Raw genomic sequence first — 26,946 nt, 5'->3', positions numbered from 1 at the left:
TCTAAATTCACGGCTCCTCCTCAGTCTCACACCTGAGACTCAACCAAGAGTCCATGAATTGTGTCCGAAAAGCCAAGAGGAACTTCCCTAGGAAACCCCTCCCTTTCTTGCCCATTGCAGTGCCCTGACAAAGACGAACACCTGAACAAAGACTTCTTCAGATACCACGCTTCTCGAGCCAGAAGCAAGACGTTCATCAACCTGAGAGAAGTCTCCGACCGGTTCAAGCTGCCCCCTGGGGAGTACATCTTGATTCCTAGCACTTTTGAGCCCCACCAGGAAGCTGATTTCTGTCTGAGAATCTTTTCAGAGAAAAAAGCCATTACCCGGTGAGTCAGAGGAACAGCTTCCAGAATCCCACTTCTTTTAGTGGTTTATTCACACAGAAGTCACCTGGGAACTGCTGGAGCCAAGACTCCATTCTTCCCTTTTCCATGTGTACCTGAGAAACAAGGCAGGACGGTTTCTTTCTTTTCTTTTACTTATTATTAATTTTTTTTTGAGACGAAGTTTCACTCTTGTTGCTCAGGCTGGAGTGCAATGGCACCATCTCAGCTCACTGCAACCTCCGCCTCCCAGGTTCAAGCAATTCTCCTGCCTCAGCCTCCCGAGTAGCAAGGATTACAGGCACCCACCACCACGCCCAGCTAATTTTTTTTGTATTTTTAGTAGAGACGGGGTTTCACCATGTTGGCCAGGCTGGTCTGGAACTCCTGACCTCAGGTGATCCACCCGCCTCAGCCTCCCAAAGTGCTGGGATTACAGGAGTGAGCCACCGCGCCAGGCTGCAGGACACTTTCTTAACTTATCTGCAAGGCAAGGCACATATCCCTTCTAGCTCTGCTCCTCCCTCCCTCAAGCAAACCATTGAAAAGTTGCTCTTTTCTACTGGTCCCAGAGTCATGCTCACAAGACGTTCTTGGGTGGAGACCTTCATTTTTCAGACCCTATTACCAAGAAGCTTCTGGGATAAGAGCCACATGCAGGGATGCTAGATATTTCTGGGCATGATGAAGGGAGTGGCTATTGCAAATTTTAAGAATGACATGTTCTTTCAGCTCCAATTTAAATAAATGTTGGCAAATCTGCCTCTCATTTTACATACCCAATATTCCACCACATTTTCCTCACAGTGTCTTAGCGAAATTATTTTATATCGGTTACTTCTATGGAAAATGTTTCCCATTACTACCCATTCACCATTGGTTGCTCTGTGGCACAGGGGGAAAAATGGTTCGAGATAGAGGAATCCATTTCTTTTCCCAATGACGATATTCTAAAGATTACGGAGAATGCTAAAATCTGCTAATTCTGTATTTAAGCTAGATAAGTCTCCAACAAAAGATCAATCTGCACAGAGTTAACAAGAGAGACAGCTGTGAATAGATGACTCACTCTAGTTTCATCTTTCGTTTAGTGAGAGAGAATTAGATTGGTGGCATTCATTGAAAAGACTCTCAATTATGAAGTCTAGTGGGGTTTCCCAAGCTGATTACAAAAGGCATGGTTCTTTCTCTTGGCTAAATAGATGCAGAAAAGTCTTTAATTTTTAAACACTCTACCGGAGAATTTTTCTCCAGCCTTCTCCCAGATACTAGTAGAAGATGCGGATAAATATCCTAGTATCTGTTCCCACAAAAGTACCCTGTATGAGATCAATGCAGATTGACATCTCTTATGGGTGGCAAGAACAAGAGACCCAAGTTATGCCAATGCCATGCCTCTTGTTCTCTATCTCATTAGTGGGGTGAGCTCAGAGTCACTGACATGCATAAGGTGACTTGTACATGGCAAAAAAACTGCATACTCAATCTTGCTCTGAACAAGATACTTTAATCTGCTATGATATTGAGTATAAGAATCAGCTCTGTAGCTTAGTAACAAAAATTCACACTGAGCTCTGTTTGCATTGGTTTAGCTCTCAGACAGGCTCCTGATCAAACAAACAAAAGTTCTGAAAGGGTTATGTTATGGATGCCCAGGGGATGAGGAGGAAAGGGAGGACTACCCCCATTTGATGTTAATGTTTATTTGTATTCCCTTTGACTTTGTATCAGTTTTTCTTTGAGAGCCCTTCAAGTTTTAGTCTATAAGACTGTATTCCTCCAAATGCTTTTAGCATCATCAAAAGCTGAAGCCTGCTCCTCCTCTTAATATTACTACTATCCAAATACTACAAGTCCCCCTAAATATGTGAATAGCAAAAAAGCATGATTGCATCATTTTTCCTCTTTTTCCCTAACATAAGCACAGAGACACCCATCCCTCCCCAAGCCCACCAGTGGAATCAGGAATTTACATCTGTGAGGAGAGGCAGGAGTTAGGGATGCAGCTTCAAAAGGTGGTCTTTAGGCCAGGCACGGTGGCTCATGCCTGTAATCCCAGTACTTTGGGGGGCCGAGGCAGGAGGATCACCTGAAGTCAGGAGTTTGAGACCAGCCTGGCCAACATGGAGAAACCCTATCTCTACTAAAAATACAAAATTAGCTGGGCATGGTGGCACGTGCCTGTAATCCCAGCTACTCAGGAGGCTGAGGCAGGAGAATCACTTAAAACCCAGGAGGCAGAGGTTGCAGTGAGCCGAGATCATGCCATTGCACTCCAGCCTGTGCCACAGAGTGAGACTCTGTCTAAAAAAAAAGGTGGTCTTTTTGGTTCTGATTCAACTTTGTAATCTTTTAAAATGCACCCCCTCCCCAATGCATACCACTCAATAGGCTGAATGGTCTCCAACAGATATGTATCTCCTTTGAAGATGCAAAGTTCATGGAGAGTGAATGTGTAATGCAACTGCACTGTTTATGGGTCTTTGGAGGTGCTACTATTCTACAAACACTTTATCAGTTGCCCTTGTTAAAGTACACCAAAGAAATAAGGAGTGACTGCTGGCCTAACTTCTTTTAGTTTCATAAATCCAGAATTCACAAGTTCTTGGTGATGGCTGATATAGTTTGAATATGTGTCCCCATCAAATCTGAAGTTGAATTGTAATCCCCAATGTTGGAGGTGGAGCCTGGTGGGAGATGTTTGGGTCATGGGTGTGGATCCCTCATGGCTTGGTGCTACCCTCGTGATACTGAGTGAATTCTTGTGAGATGTGGTTAATAGTATGTGGCACCTGCCCCACCCCTGCTCCTGCTTTTGCCATGTGACATGACTCTTCCCCCTTCTACCATGATTGTAAGTTTCCTAGGCCTTCCTAGAAGTCAAGGATTTCAGTTAACTTCTAGGGAATACACCATGCTTCCTTGTAAAGCCTGCAGAATTGTGAGCCAATTGAACCTCTTTTCTTTGTAAATTAGTCTTAGGTATTTCTTTATAGCAGTACAAGAACAGCCTAATACAGAAAATTGGTACAGAAGAGTGGGGCATTGTTATAAAGATAACTGAAAATGTAGAAGTGACTTTGGAACTAGATAACAGGCAGAGGTTGGAAGAGTTTGAAGGCCTCAGAAGAAGACAGGAAGATGAGGAAAAGTTTAGAACTTCTTAGAGGCTGGTTAAATAGTTATGGCCAAACTGTTGATAGTGATATGAACAATGAAGTTCAGGCTGCCAAGGTCTCAGATGGAAAGGAGGAACTTATTGGAAACTGAAGCAAAGGTTATGTGTGTTATGCCTTAGCAGAGAACTTGGCTGAATTGTGTCCATGCCCTAGGGATCTGTGGAAGTTTGAACTTCATAGTGATGATTTAGGGTATCTGGAAGAAGAAATTTCTAAGCAGCAAAGCATTCAGGATGTGACCTGGCTGCTTCTAACAACCTATACTCAGATGTGGGAGCAAAGATATGACTTAAAGCTGGAATATATACATTTAAAAGGGAAGTAGGGCATAAAAGTTTGGAAAATTTGCAGCCTGGCTATACAGCAGAGAAAGAAAAAGCTTTTTCGAGAGAGGAATTCAAGCAGGCTGTGGAGCAACAACTTGCTAGAGATATTTACATAACTAAAAAGGAACCAAGTGCTATAAGCAAGACAATGGGGAAAAGGCCTCAAAGGCATTTTAGAGACCTTTGCAGCAGCACCTCCTCCCATCACAGGCCAAGAGGCCTAAGAGGAAAAAAATGGCTTCATGGGCCAGGCCTAGGGCGCCACTGCCCTATGCAGCCTCAGGACACTGTTACCTGCATCCCAGCTGCTCCAGCTCCAGTCTCTGCTCAAAGGCACCAGATACAGTTTGGGCTACTGCTTCAGAGGGTGCAAGAGTGCGAGCCATAAGCCTTGACGGCTTCCATATGGTGTTAAGCCTGCAGGCACACAGAATGCAAGACTGAATGAGGCTTGGCAGCCTCCACCTAGATTTCAGAGGACGTATGGAAAAGCCTGGATGCCCAGGCAAAAGCCTGCTGCAGGGACAGAGCCCTCACAGAGAACTTCTACTAGGGCTATGCAGACGGGGAAATGAGAGGTTCGAGGTATCGCACAGAGTCCCCACTGGGGTACTGCCTAGTGGAACTGTGGGAAGGCGGCCATCATCCTCCAGACCCAAGAATGGTGGATCCACCGGCAGCTTGCACCTCGAGCCTGGAAAAGCCACAGGCACTCAACAACCATGACAGCAGCCAAAGTCACAGGGACAGAGCTTTCCAAGGCCTTGGGATTCCTCCCTTTGTACCAGGGTTCCCTGGATGTAGGACATGGAGTCAAAGGAGATCATTTTGGAGCTTTAAGATTTAATGACTGCCCTGCTGGGTTTCAAACTTGCATGGGGCCTGTAGCCCCTTTCTTTTGGCCTTTTGGAATGGGAATGTTTACCCAATGCCTATACTCCCATTGTATTTTGGAAGTATAAAATGGAATTTATATATCTTGGAACTTGATTTTGATTTGACAGGCTCATAGGTGATGGGACTTGCCTTATCTCAGGTGAGACTTTGGACTTTGGACTTTTGAGTTAATGCTGGAATGACTTAAGACTTTGGGGGATTCTTGGGAAGGCATGATTATATTTTGCAGTGTGAGAAGGACATGAGATTTGAGGGGCCACGGCAGAATGATATAGTTTGAATATGTGTCCCCACCAAATCTGATGTTGAATTGTAATCCCCAGTGTTGGAGGTGGGGCTTGATGGGAGGTGTTTGGGTCATGGGGGCGGATCTCTCATGGCTTGGTGCTGTCTTCACAATAGTGAGTTTGCCTGAGATCTTATTGTTTAAGGGTATGTGGCAACTCCCCCACACCACCCTGCTCCTGCTTTTTCCATGTGACTTGCCTGCTCCCCCTTCACCTTCTGCGATAATTGTAAGTTTCCTGAGGCCTCCTTAGAAGCAGGACTGTGCTCCTGTAAAGCCTGTAGAACCGTGAGCCAATCAAATCTCTTTTCTTTATAAATTACCTAGTCTCTGTTATTTCTCTATAGCCATGCAAGAATGGTCTAACACAATGGCTGTCCCTCTTATTTGCATTCTGAGCAAGGTCTAAGTGACTAAGGGTGGGGGTGTCAATGCATGGGGTCTGCAAACTCTGTGAAGTGGAAACAGCACTGAACAATAAGGGATTCAAAGGGACAGAACCTTCCCACGGCTCTGGGCTCTTCAGCTCTGCAGATCCCAATGGGAAGTTTATCCACAATTGAGGCAGTGTGTTTTTCTGCCCCTACAGGGATATGGATGGAAATGTAGACATTGACCTTCCTGAGGTGAGTCTTCTGATGTTGCTATGGAGTATAGGATTCAGGTGATGGTTCTGGAAACCTTCCTTCTAATCACAGCATCATGTAAAACTCTGCAGTTCAGGGATGGTTATATGCAATCAAGTAAGCATCTATGATTCTAACCTCCTGGAAACCAAGATGTGTGTGTTCTAGTCTATGCTCTTCTAGTCCACAAGGACCTGGCATGGGAGTGAGGTGGGTGCTTGGTATAAAGTTCTGTTCGATGTCATCTTCCTCTGTGCTACTGTCAACTGAAATAACAAACACAGAGACACTCTCTAAAAGAAAAGCTATTTATTTAGGGGTAAAGCAGTGCAATGGGAAGGCGCATGCTGTAGTAAACTATGACATATTTGGGGAGGTAAAGGAGGACAAAGGTTTTTAAAGAAAAAATGAGAAGGATTACATAATTGTTTTGAAATAATTATCCTTGGCTATGAAGATCAATAACAAAAGTGAAGCCAGTCTGATGTTGGACAGGCAGTTGCTAGGCAGAGGTAGAAGTATTTTTGTGAGTGGTTGCAAGGGCCTCTGTGAAAGGTTGTGGTTTTTGCAGCCTTTTGTGATATTTTTGTTATCAGGCAAATAAGCATGAGAACCTTCTGGCCTTCCTGAGCTCTATTTGTCAGGGTTTTCTTAACATTAGTGACTTCATTTTGACTCAATAACTTTCACACTACCAACTCCACCTGAGAGGAGGCTGCCGCTTCTGAAGGGGGTAGACTATCTTTTAATCGTATTTTAAGAAATCTAATCAATGAAAAGAAAACCAGAGAGGCAGGGAGATGTTTTTTACTGTGGACTCAGGGGAACACATTACATCTCCCCTATGTTATGTGTGTGTGGAAGGGGAGACATGGGGGTGGCTTTACCCTCGTCCAAGGGCTGGAGGACTCCTCAAGAGGCCCTGAGATACTGTAGCTGGAAACAGTCTGACACGTCCAGGGACAGCAGAGGGAGCTTTTAGGAGGGAATTTGCTATTCCATGCTGGGGCACAGCTTATTAATGGTGCTAAAAAAACAAAGAAACCAAAAATCACCCAAAACATTTACTGAGCTCTTTCTATATACCAAGCCCAGAGCTTAGTGCTAGAAACAGACTCTTGCCTTCAACGATTTTACCAGCTATCAAAACAGATGATGAAGTAAAGTCATTCCAGTCCAGGGTGGCAAGAAGAAGTAAGCCAGAGGAAGAGCAGGAAGCATGAGAATCCAATGGCCAGGACCTAACTTAGGCACGGGTCAAGGTCCTTTGGCCTCCTCGTCTGTAAGGCAGAAGGGTTCCACAGGTCCAGCTAATAAAGTCCTTCTAGTCTCACCTTCTAAAAGAGCCTTCATGAGAAAATGTTCCTCACGCTATAGGACACAGCTTGTGCACACCGCCTCAGGAGGGTGACATGGGGCTGGGCACAGAGGGTCCTGGCTACTTTCCTGCTATTTTTGTCATGTTTCTTTTTTGTGGATCATTTTGTGCAAGTTTCTTTGGCTGTTTTTTAGCCTCCAAAGCCAACTCCACCTGACCAGGAGACAGAGGAGGAGCAGCAGTTTCGAGCTCTGTTCAAACAAGTCGCTGGTGAGGTAAGACACACCCCTCTTCCATCTCCCCACCAGGCTGAGGGCCTGGGCCTGGCTTCCTAGCAAAGGGTTGCAGTCGTTGGGTTGGTCAGCAATGTCATTCTGAGGCATGATGGAGCTTGTTGCAAAGTAAGACCAGCACTGATCTTTGAAGGCCCAAAGGCCACCCTGTTTACAACATCTCTTACTTACACAGTCTGCAGCTGTGGATGGGGCCAGTGAGCCCAAAGAAGCTCAGAATAGGCCCAGATGCTTTGTTTTTTAGTTCTGTTTTGTTTCAGACAGGGTCTCACTCTGTTGCCCTGGCTGGAGTGCAGTGGTATAAGCCTAGCTCACTGCAGCCTCAAACTCATGGGCTCAAGAGATCCTATCACCTCAGCTTCCTGAGTAGCCGGGACTATAGGCACATGCCATCATGCTTAGCTAGTTAAATAAATAAATAAATAAATAAATAAATAAATAAATAAATAAAGAGTCTTGCTATGTCACCCAGGCTGGTCTCAAACTCCTAGGCTCAAGCAATCCTCTGGCCTCAGCCTCCCAAAGTGCTGGGATTACAGGCATGAGCTACCACGCCTGGCCCCAGGTTCTTTCTTTGGGAGGCTAGAGCAAGCCTTGAAGAGGTGGCTCCTTTGAACTCTGCCTGAAAATCACTGCCATTAGAATACTCTGTCTGCTGTGGTAAAGGGGATCATGTTCAAGGAAGTCCCTATTCAATTGCAACTTCCTGTCCCCCACCCTATCCTAGCTCTTTCCACTGCTCAGCTTCCTTTTTGGGGACACTGGATGGAGCCTCACACAGATCCAGGCTCTTCCTCCACCTGCTGGGGTCAGGGGAGGGAAGTCTTCCTAGAAACTGCCCCAGAGGTGTTCTCTTGGAGCCATAAATAAAATGAGCTGATGAACTAATTCATGTCAAGGTGCTAATGACTCTATTAGCTTCATGTGTTTCCCCAAACGGGAGCTCCTGAATTATGAAAGGGGTCACTTGGAGGGGTGATATCTAAACCTAGGGGCTGTCTGATGGTAGTATATTAGGCACTGCAATAAACAGGCAAGGCAGGGAAATTAGGGGACCACAGGATTGGATGGAGAAAAGGGGGGCTCATGTGACTGCTTAAAGTACAGCAGGAAGGGTGGCTGAGTGCAGCCCTGGGCGGGACAGAGCATGGTGAGGGGGGAAGGCAGTGGTGACCTCCCTGCTCCAGGTGCTATCTGGAGCATGCTGGGTCAGACCCAGCAAGACAGGCTCAGAGGAGTTAAAGAGGTTCATGCGGGAGGGACAGGAGTTGTCAGATGGAGATCCAGAGTTTGGGAGGGAAGCGGTGAATGTTGCAGGAGTTTCAGTCGACCTTTATTAACAATCAAAAAAGTACCTCTAGAGTTCAGCCCTCCTTGACTCATGTCCTGCTCTTCTTCCAAGTAGTTGGATGACTTGGGCACATGGCTCCATTTCTCTTTCCTCCTCTTTCAGTGAGGCCTGGCTGGGGCACTGCTTTCTTACCAACACCAAACATCCCAAACCCCCATTCCCCAGGCCCAGAGGCTTCAGGACGGACATGTGTTAGAAGCACTCCACAGCATAACACACGGCTAGTGCAAAACCCTGACCAAAATGAGGTCTATGTCAGTGCTACTCAAACACGCATGTGCATAAAGTCACCTGGGCATCCTGGGAAAAAAACACAGATTCCTCATCAACAGGTCAAGAGCATCCTGGGCAACATAGGGAGAGCCCATCTCTGCAAAAATAATCAGCCCAGCATGGTGGTGCATGCCTATAGTCCCAGCTACTTGGAAGGCTGAGGTAGGAGGATTGCTTGAGTGTGGGAAATTGAGGCTGCAGTCAGTTGTGGTCACACTACTGTACTCCAATCTGGATGACAGGGCAAGACCCTGTATCAAAAAAAAAAAAAAAAAAAAAAAGCCTAAGACTCAGGGCAAGGTTTGAGACTCTCCATTTCTAACCAGCTTCTGGGGTGGGGGCTGCTGAGATTTCCTGGAGCACCTTAGATCCATGATTCTGAAATTCACCCTTATTCTTAATTCTAAATCAACTCCTAGGTCTTAAAAATAGGACCGTATTCTCAGGACCTCTGATTTCAAGTTTCCCTGGGGTAAGCCCCAGATGCAGGACTGTTTTAAAGCTCTGCAGGCGGTTCTACTGTGCAGAGGAAGACTCAGTCTGGTTTTCCCAAACTACCTCCAACATAGGAACCATCTGAGGAGCTTAGGACAATTCCAGGAGTGGTTCTGACCCTCAGGGAAGTTGGGAAACCACTGCCTTGCCCTGCCCAGCTTTCCATGCACTTTCCTGAATTCGGATGTCTCTCAAGTTAGGCTCTCTCCTAGTTGGGCTGGCATGTCCCTAAAACATGTGACATATGAGACACGTAGTTGCAGCTACACAGGAGATAGGTACATCTGCCCACAGCAGGGTCCTGAAGGCTGGTCTGTCACTTGAGCCAAATCAAGCTCAGAACTGATTTAAAACAAAAAAACCTAAAAAAGAAGGTGCCAAGGGCTATAAAAAACAATTGTCTCCACTTCAACAGGACATGGAGGTGACAGCAGAGGAACTTGAGTATGTTTTAAATGCTGTGCTGCAAAAGAGTAAGTACCGACCCCATCGGGGTCCTGGGGCGCCTATGGAGGGACGAGCGACCACACTGCCTGGGTCCCCTCCCTGCTCCTCCGAGCTGCAGATCTGCTTCCCAGGGCTGATTTATAGGTAGACTTTAAAAATAGCTTTCATTGTTTGTTTTCCTGATTCCAACAATGATGCAGGTTTATAGTAGAAAATTCTTAAAAATGCAGAAAAGCCTAATGACAAAGATAATCACAAATGATCTCACCACCATCAATAACCACTCTTAACATATGTGTATCTGCATGTATGTACATGTGTGTCATATGTGTAGACATATAATGTTAGAACGCTTCATCACTCCAACAAGAAACCCTTTACCCATTAACAGTGTTAACCCTGTACCCATTTCCCCCAGCCCCAGGCAACCACTCATCTACTTTCTTTCTCTATAGATTCGATTTACATATTCTGAATATTTTATGTAAAAGGAATCATAGGCCAGGTGCGGTGGCTCACACCTGTAATCCCAGCACTTTGGGAGGCCGAGACAGGTGGATCACCTGAGGTCAGGAGTTCAAGACCAGCCTGGTCAACATGGTGAAACCCCATCTTTACTAAAAATACAAAAAAAAAAAAAAAATCAGCCAGGTGTGGTGGTGGGCACCTGTAATCCCAGCTACTCAGGAGGCTATGGCAGGAGAATTGCTTAAACCTGGGAGGTGGAGGTTGCAGTGAGCCAAGATCATGCCATTGCACTCCAGGCTGGGCAACAGAGCAATACTCCGTTTCAGGGGGGAATAAAAGGAATCATACAATATGTGGTCCTTTCTGACTGGCTTTTTTCACATGGCGTGATGTTTTCCAGGTCCATCCATGCTGTAGCGTGTATCAATGTCTCATTCCTTCTTACATCCAGACAACATTCCATCGTATGGATGGGCCCCGTTCTGTTTATTCATTCATCTATTGGTAGCCATGTGGGTTGTTACCGGTTTTCGGTCATTATGAATAATGCAACTGTAAACATTCCTATACAAGTTTTTTGGGTAGGCATGTGTTTTCATTTCTCTTGGGTATATAGTTATGAGGATGGTTCCATCACAATGCAACAGTCTATGGTTACATGGTGGCATAACCATCCTCTTAATTATATGTTTAGTTAAGAGGATTACTTAACTCTAATGTTTTTAAAAACTATCCAACTGTTTTCTAAAGTGACTATTTCACATTTTCACCAACAGTAGTATGGGAGTACAAATTTCTCCAACAAATTTAAATCCTGCCATTAAATATGCTGCAAAAACATGATTCCTAAGGGTCGTATAATACTCCATTATATAGACATAGCCTAAGGTATTGACCATGCTTTTCTATTGGTCATTATTTCACTTCCAAATTTTTGCCACTATAAATAATGTGATGACAAAAATCTTCATATGTAATTCTTTGCTCGGGATTCTTAGAACTAGAATAAATGGATGAAGGCGTATTCCCACTTTTATTGCTTTTTTCACATTTTGTCAATTTTCCTTCTGAAAGATCATGTTAACTTCTACTCCTACCAGCATCATAAGAGAGTAGCCACATCACAGCCCCCAACAGCCCCGGATTTGTTGGGCTTTCAGCAGATGGGTACATAAGTTTATCTTATCGGGTCAACTGAATTCAGCTTTCATGTGCAATTTCAGAAAAGGACATCAAATTCAAGAAGCTAAGCCTGATCTCCTGTAAAAACATCATTTCCCTGATGGACGTATCCTTCCAAATATTTGAGCAGAAATAAACATGGATCCTGGGCTTTAAGCACAGTAGAGTAATCTTCAATAGTGCAGACTCTTCAAGAACATGACATCCTTAGCCAGCAGAATAGTCTTCTTCACAGAAAATAACCCAAAGCTGGGGGACCCCGATGCTGAAATTGGATCAGAATCAAGATGCACAAGACTGCCCAGTGGCGGGGGTGGGGAGCTTTTGAAGGGACTTGGGGGTCTTCTTGCCACTTTGGGATCCCATCCAAGGGAACAGAGTTCTGTTTTTGTGAACTTTCCGGGACCACCCCCATTCCACTTCTGCTGTTTCCCCTCTTCAGAAATTTGTGGTTTAATCATTAAAACCACTTCCCCAGGGCCCCAAACCTGTGTCACCCAGGCCAGCCCATCAGCCCTCCCCCTCTGCAGTCCCAGAGCTGAGGTCCCACGAGGAGCCTCAGGTTGAAACACTGCTCATGTCTCCCTTAACCCACCTGGCACAGACCAGCGGCAATGGGAAACTGGAGTTTGATGAATTCAAAGTGTTCTGGGACAAGCTGAAGCAGTGGATTGTATGTAACCTGGAGCAGGGCTTGGCCTCTGGGGGACCCGGTGAGCGTAGAGCAGAGGGGATTTAAAAAGGTACAGCAGGCTGCAGGCTGCAGGCTAGAGGAATCGTATTTGGACAGGGGAGAAGGGAAAACAGCATCATGCTATTCCAATGCTTATGGGAGTACCACCGTGCTTCCACCCAAGACGAAAAGGAAGACAAAAGGGAGACTGACTTCTTTTGGAAGGCCCAGTCCAACTGTGGCATCTGCGGCCCCTGGAGGGTAGCTCCCCCGGGCTGGCTGTCACCCATTTACTGCCATCAGCAATGCCTTTCAGGCGCGCTCCTTCTCAATGCTTCTGCTCTCCACCCTTTAGAACCTTTTCCTTCGGTTTGATGCTGACAAGTCCGGCACCATGTCTACCTATGAACTGCGGACTGCACTGAAAGCTGCAGGTAAAAACTGGAGTACAGGTGGCTGACTTCATGCCAGGTACTGCCTGTGGGCAACCTGAGCAGATGGCAGGTCTTCTCTCTGCTGTCCAGGAGGTGGGCCTCTGAGCCCAGTTGGTGATTCTTAAGGTCACGACCCTTGGAGTGGTGGCACCAGGGTTCAGACCCAGGACTCACTTGCTGACACCAGGGCCCTCATTTTAAACCACTGTGAACATTGGTAGAAACTTTTTAAATGTATCTGCTAAAAATGAACTTGGCCTGCCCTCTGGAGGCCTCATGGCCCCGGACCATGTTTTCTGGCCCAGTACTTAACACATGGCTCTTTGGTGGCAAGCTGCAGTGATTCCAAACTTCTCATTTCTGCTCTCAGGTGGTTGTTATCGTGGGTGAGACAGAGCATGCAGCGCCCATGGTTTGGGGCCGCACGTCCCTCTGCCACCTGTGGCCCTGTCCCAGGCTTTATCAGCAGCAGACTCTGAATCCAAACTGGGTGACTGTGTCATAGTTTATACCCTGCTTCCTTTCCCGAAGGCTGGGCTCCAGGTGGCGTTTCCCACTCTTGTCCAGCGCTGGATGGCTGTCGGCCTCTCTGTGGTCCCGTGTCCTGCACACACAACCGTAGTTTCCATGAGCACTATGCAGACCTCCCTCCCGCCGGGCGGCCTGTGCTTCTCACCAAGCACACCTCACAGACAGGGGCCTCCTGAACCTTTTAAAGTGGTTCCCTCCCAGGGAAAGCAAAATCTGGAAACATGTCCAGGCTCAGGTCTGATAAAAGGGTGAAGTATACACAGCCAGGACCATCTCGGGTCCTATGTGAGGGAGAAGAAAATCAGATGATTTACAACTGAGCAAAGTGCCAGGCTGAGAAGGGTGCCTGATTTTCTTAAGGGATGGTGACTCTGTTTCCGGGGTAGGAGGAGGAACTGAGCAGGGGACAAAGGGAGCGCTCAGAGAGGAGGGGCATGGCTGTGTCTTTCCTACCCTGATGTAGCGTGGGGGGGATTGCCCCGCATCCCCCTCCTCTAGCCCCAAACACCAGGATTCTGGCCAAAGCTGGCAGCCAGCACTGCCGTGTAGGCTCTAGAGACTCTGTGCTCTGCGCCTGACCCCCTGCTCCTCCGCTGGAATTAGGAAGAAGCAGAAAGACCCTGGGTGGATTTCTGAACAATCCTGTGAACACCTCCTAGAAAGTGAACATGTAGACCAAAACGAAAGGGGGAAAGAAATCACTTCTAAGGGCACTAATTAGAAATCAAAGCACTGGCCAGGTGTGGTGGCTCATGCCTGTAATCCCAGCACTTTGGGAGGCCGAGGCAGGTGGATCACGAGGTCAGGAGTTTGAGACCAGCCTGGCCAACATGGTGAAACCCTGTCTCTACTAAAAATACAAAAATTAGCTGGGCGTGGTGGCAGGTGCCTGTAGTCCCAGCTACTCAGGAGGCTGCAGCAGGAGAATCACTTGAAATCAGAAGGCGGAAGTTCCAGGGAGCCGAGATTGCGCCATTGCACTCCAGCCTGGGCAACAAGAGTGAAACTCCATCTCAAAAAAAAAAAAAAAAAATCTAAATATCAAATCTAGAAGGAAGTTCACTTTATCTAAACTCCTCATTTGACAATGAGGAAACCAAAGCCCAGAGAACTGAACCCATATGCCACGGCTGGAGCAGTGCCAGGGCTCAGATCCAGGCCTCCTGGCTATAGCCTGGCATTCTTCCCCCGTCGTGGATGTGTAGGAATGGGCCCCTGGCAGAGTATCATTCTCCGTGGGCAGCAGCATCCCCTCCGAGAAACGTTCTAGGGCCACAGCCGGAAGTGACCTGAGACACAGAACGCGAGGGGAGGCTGGTGTAGGAATGAGTGTGGGGCTCAGACACCACCCAGTGTTAAGTTCCCCCAAACGAAGCTTCCTATAAAGTCAGCGAGACCCTATGGGTGATGTTGGCATCAAAATTAAGATCACAAACTCGCTAAACTCAGAAGCCATTAAACACAGAAAGCACGCCTGAGAGTCCCCCGCACACTCGCCCTTGCACCACAGATTCACACTCTCACGCTGCATTCACACCAAGGGCAGCAGTCCCACTTGGTCTGGGAATCCCAGCTTTGAGGAGTGAAACAGTGGCTCCCTCTTCTGTGCCCTCTCCTCAGCTGCCTGGGAGCTCCCTCAAAGGTGCAGACTCACCTCGGGGCTCGGATACAGCGAGTCCTGGGTCTCCTCCTTCGTCCCCACAGGCTTTCAGCTGAGCAGCCACCTCCTGCAGCTGATTGTGCTCAGGTATGCAGATGAGGAGCTCCAGCTGGACTTCGATGACTTTCTCAACTGCCTGGTCCGGCTGGAGAATGCGAGCCGTAAGTGTCCAGCAAGGCTGAGGGTGCACCTCGGGGTGGCATCTTCAGTCACCCTCCACGAGCGCATGAGAAAGAGCCTGGTTAAAGTAATGGCAAAGATAGACCACAGAGAGCCATGGTCTGATGTGTGTGGACCCGTGGGCCTGTGTGGTTAGCTAAGGAGCAGAATGTGCCAGCCTTCCCTGCAGCGCGTTTCTTAGCATCGCCTTTCTTTACACATTCACAGTGCCTCAGTGGGAGGATGATGGGCTGGAGCAGGTTTGTGCCTTGTGTTTGAGGAAAGGTTCAATTTCAGGTTAAATCTCATCATAGCATATAGAAACTGGAGAGTCTCAGTCCCTCTTCCTCCCCACTTCCCCGCCCTGTAAGCCCTAGGCATTGACCCAGTTATCTCAAACAAGATTTGTTACACCACAAATAGAAAGAGATTATGTGCCCGTGCACTTCAGTGTTTGCAGTTTATTGTCATAGCCATCTTGCCCCTCAAAGGTGGTTTTGAAGGTGAGGCTGAATGAAGCATGTCCAGGGCCTGTAACTCAGCACTGGGGTGGCTATGAGGACATGCCCTGTGTGCAGGTGCCAAAGGACCTGTGTCCCCAAGGGTGCCTCATGCTTGGTTTAATGCTCTGGCGTTTCCATCTTGAAAGTCTTCATAACTTAGAAGCAGGGGGCCCCGCATTTCCATTTTGCCCTGGGCCTCACAAATTATGCAGCTGGTCCTGCTTGGTATTTTCTAATCTATGTTCCATAGGCCACTTCGAGGTATGAATACTTGATTTAAAAAAAAAAAAAAGACAGGGGGCCGGGCACGGTGGCTCACGCCTGTAATCCCAGCACTTTGGGAGGCTGAGGCAGATGGATCATGAGGTCAGGAGATCGAGACCAGCTCATAGTGAAACTCCGTCTCTACTAAAAATACAAAAAACTAGTCAAGTGTGGTGGTATGCACCTGTAGTCCCAGCTACTCGGGAGGCTGAGGCAGGAGAACCCCTTGAACCTGGGAAGTGGAGGTTGCAGTGAGCTGAGATTTGCCACTGCACTCCAGCCTGGGCGGCAATGGGAGACTCCATCTCAAAAATATAATTAATTAATTAATTAAAATTAAGTTAAAATTAAAATAAAAAGGTGAGGGCTGTGACCCTCACTTGTCAGCGTGACAGCTCCCTCTGCCTCTTTGGTAATAGAAAACTAATTACTTGCTTGAAGCACAGCCCCTCTAGACTCTAAGCTCCAGGAGACCCATAATTTCTGGACAATCAATGAGTATGTGTTGATTAAGGAATGATGAGAGAAACCCAGAGAGAGATCAGCAGGTCCCAAAGGGCCTAGTATATCAAGCCAGGAGGCTGGGATTTCCCTAGGGGGTTACTGGTAGCTAGTGAGAGGTGCATTCTAGAAAGACCCCTCCTGAGAGAGAATCACTTATTAGACTTACAGGGTGGTCAGAGCTGACCCTAGAAATAATGACATTTGCTAGTTTCTCTTCTCTCAATTGCTCTTTCCCTTTCTAAACCACACAGGCATAATCCTTCCCAGCACGGGGGGTGGGAGTGCCTCAGCTTGTTCTTATAATATTAGGCTGAAGATCCTTTAGGCTTAACACCATCCACTCTGGGATCCTCACTTTAGATTTGCCTGGAGAACTTTTACAATTACCAAGGATGGAGCTTTGCTGCAGTATTATTTTAACTTTTTATTGTAAGAATGTCAACCCTCCACTTAGATATAAAGAATCATAATAGGTTCCCATGCACTCCACGCCAGCACTTCTCAAACTTTGCTGTACATTACAATCTCCAGGGTTGCCTAAAGAAACATTGATGACCAGGCTGCACAGTCGACCAATTCTATTAGAATCTCAGGGGTGGCACACAGCATCGGGAGTTATGAAAATTCGCCAGGTGTTTCCAGACCTTTACACCCAACCTCAACCATTAGCATCTTGCTAACTTTTCCCTTGTGCTCCCGCAACACATACTTTTTCCCCCTAAATAATTTAATAGCAGATCTCAGAAACTCTGTCCACTCATCTGAGTATCTCCAGCTGATAGACTTGTTTTTGGCATCGTCGTCATACCATCTGCACACCTAACGAAATTCTCAGCAAACCCTCAACATTCTCTAGTGCCCGGTCCATGCCCAAATCTCCCAGGCCACCTTTTCACAGTTGCTTGGTTGACTCAGGATCCACACAAGATCCAGTCACCATGTTTGGTTGTTGGGTCTCTTCCATTTCTTGTGTTCAGTGATGGTCCCCCACCCCGCTTTGGGTTGTATTATTAAAGCTACCCGTGAGATTCTCAAGTGAAGCCAGGGCTGATTGGCTCAACCTCGTCTTCTGAAGGTGAGGAGGCTGAGGCCCCAAGAGGGCAGTGACTTGCTCAGGTGACACCACGCGGTAGACCCAGCCCCCGGCTCAGTGCTGGCACGCTCTCCTGTGCTGGTCTGTCCTGTGACAGCACCCACAGCCCCTTCCTACAAGGGCGAGACTAACAACTTTCAGGTTCATGCAAAACTTTACGTACATGTGCTTTTTTTCTAGGGCCCATGGATTTCAAGGGCCCTGTACCCCCCAGAAGGTTAAGATAAGGGAGTTGCTTTGGCTCCAGAAGCTGCTGGCCGGCTGACTGGCTTAGGTGACCACTGGCTTGCTACAGGACCGGATGCCTCCATCCGTTCAGAGAAGTTCTCCTTCAGCCGGCCTGAGTCCCATCGCCGCCCTTGATGAAAGTCCTTGTTTACCACCAGATGGAGCAGCTTCCCCACAGGCTCCACTGAAAGGCCCTTTGGTTGCTGGGAAACAAACTTGGTAAAGGAATTGTCTTTAAAAGGATGCCTTTCCCCCTTCTCTCCTATCAGGGGTGTTCCAGGCTCTCAGTACGAAGAGCAAGGAGTTCATTCATCTCAATATAAATGAGGTATGGCCAATCCAGACCCTCTGCTCAGGGACCCAGCCAGGGCCTGGCAGAGTCCACGCTCCATAAATGTTTGCCGAATGCATGATTTCATGCAAAGGCTGACATCTACCTGTGGGAGTGATTACAACAAAATAGCTAATATTTTTGAGATACTATTTATCAAGTAATCAACTGAGCCATTACAATAATTCTGTGAGCTAAGTACCAATAGTATCCACATTTTGCAGGGTGGAAACTGAGGCATAGAGAGATTAATCGCCTTGACCTGAGTGAGTGAGCAGACTCTGCCTTCTTGTCCTTCTCTTCCTTCCGTCATTTGGGTAACTTAGCCTGCCTGCCCTCCAGCTGCCAGTTTGCTCACTCTCCCTTGCTCTTGCTGTCCTGCGGTTCCCATGATGCTCCCCCAAACTCCGACAAGTACAAAACTGGCCAGTTACCGGGGCCATCATAGCAATGAGGGGTGGGGGACCATGGGTCCAAGTGTCAGAGGTGTGGGAGAAGGATTCCAGGGGGTTTCAATCACCCTCTCCCCAGAGGATCCCGGTGGACCCCGTCTGCTCACAGGGAGGTCCGTGGGCTAGCAGCAGCATAGGCATCACTTAGGAGAGAGCGTTGGAAATGCAGAGTGCCAGGCCCTGCCCCAGACCTGCTGAATGGAAGTCGCCTTTCACAGGACCCCCGTGATTCCTGTGCGCATGAAGCTTGGCAACGCTCTTGAGACATTCTCCTGCCCAAAGGCAGAGGGGAAACTGTGGAGCAGTTTCCTTCCATGGTTTCTGTAATTTTTATTTCCCTTTTCCTTCTTTCCCTCCCTGTATTTTTCTTTCCAGGTCTGCTTTCTCTTCTACCTAACAACACTAAAGCCAGGCAGCCTGTGGCTCCTCCCCAATCTCTGGGGTTTCTCCTCTCCACCAACTTCCATACTCACACTCACAGCCAGCTCATTTCCAAATTCATTAGTAACTTTGGGTTTGGATAACATTTAATTGAATATTTCAAGATGAAGAGGTTGATGACAGTATGTGTTTTAGAGGATTGTACCTCTTCCCCTCTTTTGTGCTCTGATTTCGATTAATCAGGTTGCTCTGTGCCTCAGCTTAACCATTTACAGAAAGAGACATAGGCCTTAGTATTACACCAAAAGCTTTGCTTTATAATAATATCATATAATTTGGCAATTATGTTGACTCATCACTAATTTTCTCAAGTGTGTATCTCAGATCTCTGGACGCATTATTATTTCATTGAGAACAGAAACTGGGCATTTTTCTTCTCTAGTTTTGTCTTTCACCTTCAGCATGTAGGACACATGTAATAACCATACCTCCTTTGATCACTCCAAGATTCCAAAGAAAGATGTGCACACACAAACTATTCTATTATGAAAACAAGAGGAAGTTGGACATGGTGGTGTGCACCTGCAGTCCCAGCTATCTGGGAGTCCTAGGTGGGAGGATTGCTTGAGGCCAGGGGTTTGAGGATGCAGTGAACTATGATCTCGCCACTGCACTCCAGCCTGGATGAGAGCAATAGCAAGACCCTGTCTCTTAAAAAAGAAAGGAAGATGTAATCCCAGCACTTTGGGAGGCCAAGGTGGGCAAATCATGAGGTCAGGAGATCGAGACCATCCTGGCTAACACGGTGAAACCCCGTCTCTACTAAAAATACAAAAAATTAGCCTGGTATTGTGGCGGGCGCCTGTAGTCCCAGCTACTCGGGAGGCTGAGGCAGGAGAATGGCATGAACCCGGGAGGTGGAGCTTACAGTGAGCCAAGATTGCGCCACTGCACTCCAGCCTGGGCGACAGAGCGAGACTCCATCAAAAGAAAGAAGGAAAGAAAGAAAGAAGGAAAGAAAAGAAAGAAGGAAAGAAAAAAAAAGAAGGAAAGAAAGAAAGAAAGAAAGGAAGAAAGAAAGAAAGAGAAAGAAAGAGAAAGGGAAAGAAAGAAAACAAGAGAGACCCGTAGGTCCACCTTTATTTATCATTTACTTTCAGGTAAATGATAAGTAATGTCACTAAAAAACATGAAGAAGTGTAATGGCTGCCTCTGGTCCATGGTGGAAGGAGACAGTGGGAAGGTTTGTTACTCAGCGGCCTCCTGGCTAGTCAAAGGCTCCAGAGCACCAGCAGTGTGGAGGAAGTATTCCAGTGCTGCAGGTTCAAGGTAGAAGTGTGGACACCTCTAACCCAAGTGTCCACAGGTGTAGGGGCTGGAATGGGCTCCTGCCCTGCCCCATATCATCACCCTTCAGTACAACAGTGAAAACCATTGCATTTTCTCCCTCCAAACCTACCATCCTTACATCTGGCTGCATGTCAGCATCACCTGGGGAGATTTAAAAATCCTGATACCCCAGCCACTCCCCAGATCAATTAAATCTGAATCTCTGTAGGTGAGACCCAAGCATTGTTTTTTTTTGTTTTTTTGTTTTTTTTTTAATCCTCTTGGTGAGTCCAGTGTGCAGCCAGGTCTGAAGTATCCATGTTTTAAAGTCCCTCTCCTTTTCTCCTGACCCATCCCAGGAAGCAACAGGAGCTTTTCCTGGCTGAGTTGGCCTCACCGGCAATCACTTTCCTAAAAGGGCCTGTGCACCTTTCATTACAGTAGCTCTCTCTCGTACTATATACACTGTGCCCAGGAAGGAGAACAGAGAAGGGAGAAAAAAACCGTCTCATATAATCACGTTGCCCCAAGTCACCATGCTGTGATAAACAAGCTGTTGGGAAGGAAGAGGCAGGGTGGACTCAGGAGAGAAAATGAGGAGGAATTCCATGCTACTTCTCCTTCAGCTCACTTGTAACACCCCCCAGCTATGGAACCTGCTTCCACTTCCTGCAGCTTCTCCATGGTGGAAGGCCACCTCTCTCCCCAAGGTGAGAGGACCCCTCATCAACAAGGAAAAGGCACTTAATACTGCCCTGACCAAGATGCTTCAGCAAGGCTGTCCTCTTAACAGGGAGAAAGCACATTTTCCCGTCTCTGTCTTACCATCTGTGCTTGACGTGAGCTCACTTGGAAAGGACTCAGGTCCTCCAGAAAACGTCAAGTGCTGAGAATTCATTTATTTTCTTTAAATGGTTTCCTGTTGAGACAGACATCCAAGCTGGCAGGCAAAATGATAAAATAGCAGATCTCCTGTGATGTCAGAAAACTGGGGCCACTCCTGAGGCTGAGGCTGGAAGGGACATGGAAGGACAATGACCCCTCATCTCTCTCTCTCTCTCTTCCCAGTTCATCCATTTGACAATGAACATCTGAGGCTGCCTTGTAGAGATGCAACCTGCCCAGCTGAATCTTGGCTTCTGGACCTTGACCTTCAGAACTTCTCTTGGTGTGGAACCATTACGCCCAGGGTTCACTCCCCTCTCATCGTCTGGCCTTCTCCCTTCTCCATCTTGATCTGGGAAGAATGAAATGAACTCAGCTACACTCTCTGATTTTGTGCTACTCCTTTGTAAAGTCACTGCCTTAAGGGGGCTGATGGTGCCACCTGTGCCTTACATCCAGGTTCAGGCATCACTAGCTTTCCCACGCTCTACTTTCCTTACTTCCTTCCATTAAGAATTACTCAGAGTTCTAACGCACAGAATCCTGGCTTCCATGTAGCTCCAGTCATTGTGATCAGACATCCTTTATAAAACATGTTTTTATAAATGTGTATGTGGAATAAGATGAGGGGGAAAAGGAGTGAGGTCATAATTTAGCATTTCTGCATCATAAGTATGCTTCCTTATCGGGGAAGATATCAGGTAGTTCCGATAATTGGACAAGAGTGGATCTCCGATAAGAGTGGATCAAGGTGAAAATCTCTACCTCCTCCTACAAGAGGTGGTAACTAAAACAGTCACTCTCCAGTCCAGACATTCTTTGTGTCTGAAGACTTTGGGTCAGAAAAGCTGAATGCTGTCATTTCTTCTCAAGGAGTCCAGATTCTGGTGAGGTTTGATCTTACTCATCCCCAACATGATGGGGGAAAACAGACCAGAGAATCCTCATTACAGCTCACTAGTGCTGAACAGGAGTATCCACTGAACTGGAATAATGGGAGGTAACATGAGAAGATACTGGCTCAATACATGCCAAGCCCCACATTCTTACTGGTACACTTGTGGCAGATGAGGTGGAGGATGGGAGCGGGAGATACCGAGAGGGAAAGAGGGAGAACAGTTGGGATGAAGATCTAGTTAGAAGTGGAGGCTGAGCATGGTGGCTCCCACCTGTAATCCCAGCACTTTGTGAGGCCAAGGTGGGCGGATCACCTGAGGTCAGGAGTTCAAGACCAGCCTGGCCAACATGGCAAAACCCCATCTCTACTAAAAATACAAAAATTAGCTGGGCATGGTGGCGGGTGCCTGTAATCCCAGCTACTCAGGATGCTGAGGCAGGAGAATCACTTGAACCCAGGAGGCGGAGGTTGCAGCCTGGGCAACAAGAGTGAGACTCAGTCTCAAAAAAAAAAAAGAAGTGGAGCTTCATCAGAACCCTGTCCCTGATCGTGGCCAAGGTACCATGATCTTCTCCTTTACCTTCCAGCCTTTCCCTGGGTTCACGCAGCAGTGGATGCAGGACAAGAGCCCTCTCTCAGGAGCAGGCTTAGGACCAAGGCTCTGTGCTGGGTCATGCCAGTACAACCCCAGACATGCCATCTCCTGTGCTCGGCCTGTGCCCACTCTCTTCGGTGCACACTGCTGCCATATTGTTTGTTAGATGTCGTGAACACTAGCCCTGCTCACAGGTAAAACTTGGAAGGGGACTCACCATATGAGCTCCTTTTTCTAGTGTCAGTCTCACAGAGTGCTTTTAGGCCTTTATGTCCAGGAGCACATAACTGTCTCTCACTGATTTTTTCCTGTGCTTGAAAAGTACCCAGGAAATGAAGTTTATGAACTGGGCGTCCTGTTTTCTTTCCATCCATATGTCCCTGGGAAAGTTATTAACCTCTCTGAGACTTAGTTTCCTCCTCTCACAAGGATGGTAATTTCTGCCTTACTGAGATCTTATGATGAATAAATGAAATTGTAAGTAGAAGGTGCCAGGCACAGTACTTGACACATAATAGGCCCTCAGTACAACTAAGGCCCACTGTTGTGAACCAGTGTTTTCTTAAATGTCTAAAAGAGTTAGATACTATCACATGCTTTCGGTTTACCTCTGTTCTTCATTGCAAGAATCCAAGAATTATAGAACCAGTCTTGAAGGAGAGTTCAATAGAGCTCTATAGACTATTATATGATCATGAGTTGAGAACAAAAAAAAGTGTATGAATTTAGCTTCTATTTGTTTCTGAATTATATGGTCTGATACTGACACCCAGAAACAAAGGAAGATGTTTCACATGCATGAGTTTGATTAACTGTAATTAAAGTGATTTTGTAGCTTATAATTCAAACCAACAGCTTTTGAGTGTGAAAGGAATTATATTAGTTATTACACCAGGACAATAGATGTAAACTGGAGCTGTCCTAGGAAAATTGCGATTTATGGCCATTCATATTATGTCTGTCACCACCTGTGTAATATATGCTTTAGGTCTTGGCACCAAAAAATTCACGCCCTGCTACCTTTAAATTAAACAGTGGCTGGGCATGGTGGCTCACGCCTGTAATCCCAGCACTTTCGGAGGTCAAGGCGAGCAGATCACGAGGTCAGGAGTTCGAGACCAGCCTGGTCAATATGGTGAAACCCCATCTCTGCTAAAAATACAAAAATCAGCTGGGTATAATGGTGCATTCCTGTAGTCCCAGCTACTCGGGAGGCTGAGACAGAAGAATCGCTTGAACCCAGGAGGTGGAGGTTTCAGTGAGCCAAGATCGTGCCACTGCACTCCAGCCTGGGGGACAGAGCAAGACTCCATCTCAAAAAAATAAAAAATACAAAAAAAAAAAAGAGAGAGAGAAAACAAAATTAGCTGGGTGTGGTGGTCCTTGCCTGTAATCACAGCTACTCGGGAGACTGAGGCACAATCGCTTGAACCCAGGAGGCGGAGGTTGCAGTGAGCCGAGATCGTGCCACTGCACTCCAGCCTGGGTGACAGAACGAGACTCTCTCAAAAATAAAAATTAAAATTAATTAATTAAACAGTAGTACACACGAGCTATCTAATGCTACTGCTTCACACCAAAATCACATGAAATACAAAGAGATACACACCTAGACACATCAAAGTCAAACTGTTGGGAAAAAAAGAGAAAATCTGAAAAGCAGCTTGAGAAAAATGACTCATCATGAACGGGGAACAATGCAATTAGCAACTGACTTCTCATCAGAAATGACAGACAACAGAAGGCAGTAGAATGACATTCCAAGTGCCAAAGGAAAAATCTTTCAATCAAGAATTCTGTTTTCCCACTAGAACTGCAAAAATGAAAGCACAGTAAAGGTATTCCCAGTTAAAGACTGAGAGAATTCATTATTAGCTGACCTGCCACTGGAAAAATATTAAAGGATGTATTTCAGGGTGAAAGGAAATAAAACTAGATGAGACTATGGATCTGTAGAAAGAAATGAAGAGCACTCAAAAGGATATCTGTGGGTAAATATAAAAGACTATATAAACGTGTTATCTTCCATTCTAATTTTGTTTGAAGACATTAGATTATATAAAGCATTAATTACTATACTATATTGTTGTTTATAACAATAGAGAGATATATTATAAAGGAGAGGGGAAGAAACAAAGTATTGAAGCAATATTTCTATATTTTCTTAGAATTAAGTCAGTATTACCTCAAGTAATGATATTAGATATTAGAAGGTTATAAATTAAGATGCAGATGGTAATCTACAGAGCAACCACTAAGAAAATAACTCAAAAATACAGTACAACAGCAGAGGGATCAAAGTGGAATACTTAAAAAATCGTTTAGCACAAAAGCAGTAAGGGAATAACAGATTTAAAAAATAAGACATAGAAACAAAATGGCATACCTTAATCCAGCCATGCTGGTAATAATATTAAATATGAATAAACACTACAATCAAAAGGCAGTGATTGTCAAAATGGATAAAAAAGCAAGATTCAATTATATACTATCTACAAGAGATACTTCACAGAAAAAGACAAAAGTTGGAAGTAAAATGATGAAAGAGAGTACCATGCAAATACTGGCAATAAGAGAGCTTGAGTGCCTACATTAATATCTGAGAAAATAAAATTTAAGACAAGAAATATTATTAGAGACAAGAAATGACATTACACTATCATAAAGGGTCAATACATTAGGAATATATAATAATTACAAGTGTAATGGTACCTAATAGTAGAGTCTCAAAATTATGAAGCAAAAATTGATATAATTGAAAGAAGAAATAGATTATTTAGATTTAACAATTATAGTTAGAGAGTTCAATAACCCATTTTTAATAACTGATAGGACAACTATTCAGAAAATTAACAAGGAAATAGAAGACATGAACAACACTATCAACCAACTTGACTAACTGACATTTATAGAACACTTTACCCTCAAGTAATGAATACACATTTTTTCAAAAGCACATGGAACATTCTCCAGGTTAGACCATATCCTAGACCATAAAACTAATTTTTAATATATTTAAAAGAATTTAAATCACTCAGAGTATGTTCTCCAGCCACAAAGGAATTAAATTAGAAACAAAAATAAGTTTGGAAAATCCTCAAATTTTAGAAATTAACACATTTCTAAATAACTATGAGTTGAAGAGAAAAATTACAACGGAAATTAGAAAGATTTTGAACTGAATGAAACAAAAATAAACTATGTATTTACACATGTCTATACACATCAACATTAACAGGATTAAGCTAAAGCAGGACTTAGAAAAGTAAAATGTTCTCAAAACAATAATTTAAACTTCCATCTTAAGAAATTAGAGAGAGAGGCAAATTAAACCTTAAAAGGAAAGAAATAAAGACCGAAGCAGAAATCAATTGACTAGCAAAGAGAAAAATAATAGAGAACATCAAAGAAACAAAAAGGTGATTCTTAAAAAAGATTGCAAAATTGATAAACTTTTAGCTAAACTGATCAAGAAAAAAGACAGAAAACACAAATTAACAATCAAGAATCTAAGAGCAGCCATCACTGTTGACTCATCAGAAATTAAAAGAATGATAAGTGAATATTTTAAACAACTTTATGTCAACAAATTAGACAACTTAGATGGAATGGAAAAAATCCTAGAAAAAGATAAATTATCAAAACTACCTTCAGAGAATACTGAAAATCTGAATAGACCTATGCCTTAGTCCACTGTCACAGTCTAATAAAGACATACCTGAGACTGGGTAATTGATAAAGGAAAGAGATTTAGTTGACTTACAGTTCAGTATGGCTGGGGAGGCCTCAGGAAACATATAATCATGGCGGAAGGTGAAGGGGAAGCAAGGTACCCTCTTCACAAAGCGGCAGGAAGGAGAAGTGCCAGCAAGGGAAATGCAAGACACTTATAAAACCATCAGATTCTTATGAGACTCACTCATTATCATGACAACAGCATGGGGGAGACTGCCCCCATGATTCAATTAACCTCCACTTGGTCCTGACCTTGACATATGGGGATTATAAGGATTAAATTCAAAGTGAGATTTGGGTGGGGACACAGAGCCAAACCATATCAACCTACAACATGAAACATATCATACCATATCAACCTATAACATTTTGGTCCTGGGACCAAATCCTTTGGACAGTGCCTGGAGAGAGCCTCAGGCCACAGTCATGTTTATCTGAAATACAGAGCCTACCTCCAAGCTCCTCTCCACCCTGTCCTGTGCAGAGCTACACAGTGCACTGAGGGGCCAGGGCTTCAGAAAGCCCAGAGCATGTGACCTGGTTGGCAGAGGTACCAGGGTCATTGGTGCCAGCCTAATTCAGTGTACTGGATCATTAGTAGAAACAAAGCACCATTCTACTGAGAGCCAAGACCGCCTGCCAAGTACCAGTGCGAAGGCTGCCTCGTCACCACAGCTGTGAATCAAGAGTAGGCTGTGCTTGCTACTGATGCCAGCCTGGGGCATTTTCCCAGCCCCACAGTGCCTTTCTGAAGTGGGAGAAGGAGAGGTAGAGGGTGAGACTCTCCTTGGTGCCTGAACAGTGCCTCTGATGGAAGAATGTAG

At 45.6% G+C, this 26,946-nt stretch overlaps 1 protein-coding gene and 1 long non-coding RNA gene across 2 annotated transcripts in view; one reads left to right on the top strand and one right to left on the bottom strand.

The window, feature by feature from the left end:
- CAPN9 (calpain 9) overlaps nt 1-21,215 on the top strand; it is a 53,911-nt gene extending 32,696 nt beyond the window's left edge. Inside the window, exons 11-20 of the mRNA XM_054454341.2 lie at nt 121-329; nt 5,604-5,640; nt 7,153-7,233; nt 9,786-9,843; nt 11,509-11,573; nt 12,072-12,140; nt 12,496-12,574; nt 14,810-14,926; nt 17,786-17,844; nt 21,078-21,215. Of these exons, the coding sequence (XP_054310316.1) occupies nt 121-329; nt 5,604-5,640; nt 7,153-7,233; nt 9,786-9,843; nt 11,509-11,573; nt 12,072-12,140; nt 12,496-12,574; nt 14,810-14,926; nt 17,786-17,844; nt 21,078-21,104 (801 nt within the window). The 3' untranslated portion in view covers nt 21,105-21,215. The remainder of the gene's footprint in view (nt 1-120; nt 330-5,603; nt 5,641-7,152; nt 7,234-9,785; nt 9,844-11,508; nt 11,574-12,071; nt 12,141-12,495; nt 12,575-14,809; nt 14,927-17,785; nt 17,845-21,077) is intronic.
- LOC134740268 (uncharacterized) lies at nt 20,889-26,609 on the bottom strand. Its single transcript, XR_010127602.1, has 2 exons — nt 26,575-26,609; nt 20,889-21,246 (listed from the first exon to the last, which is right to left on the bottom strand). It is a non-coding gene; the product is annotated as an uncharacterized LOC134740268 (long non-coding RNA).
- Between the last annotated feature and the right edge of the window lie 337 nt (nt 26,610-26,946).

This window comes from Pongo pygmaeus, chromosome 1 (assembly GCF_028885625.2).
Source record: "Pongo pygmaeus isolate AG05252 chromosome 1, NHGRI_mPonPyg2-v2.0_pri, whole genome shotgun sequence".
NCBI classification, from domain to species: Eukaryota; Metazoa; Chordata; class Mammalia; order Primates; family Hominidae; genus Pongo; species Pongo pygmaeus.
The sequence above is the reverse complement of the archived record's forward strand: the minus strand, read 5'-3'. Positions and strand labels throughout refer to the sequence as shown.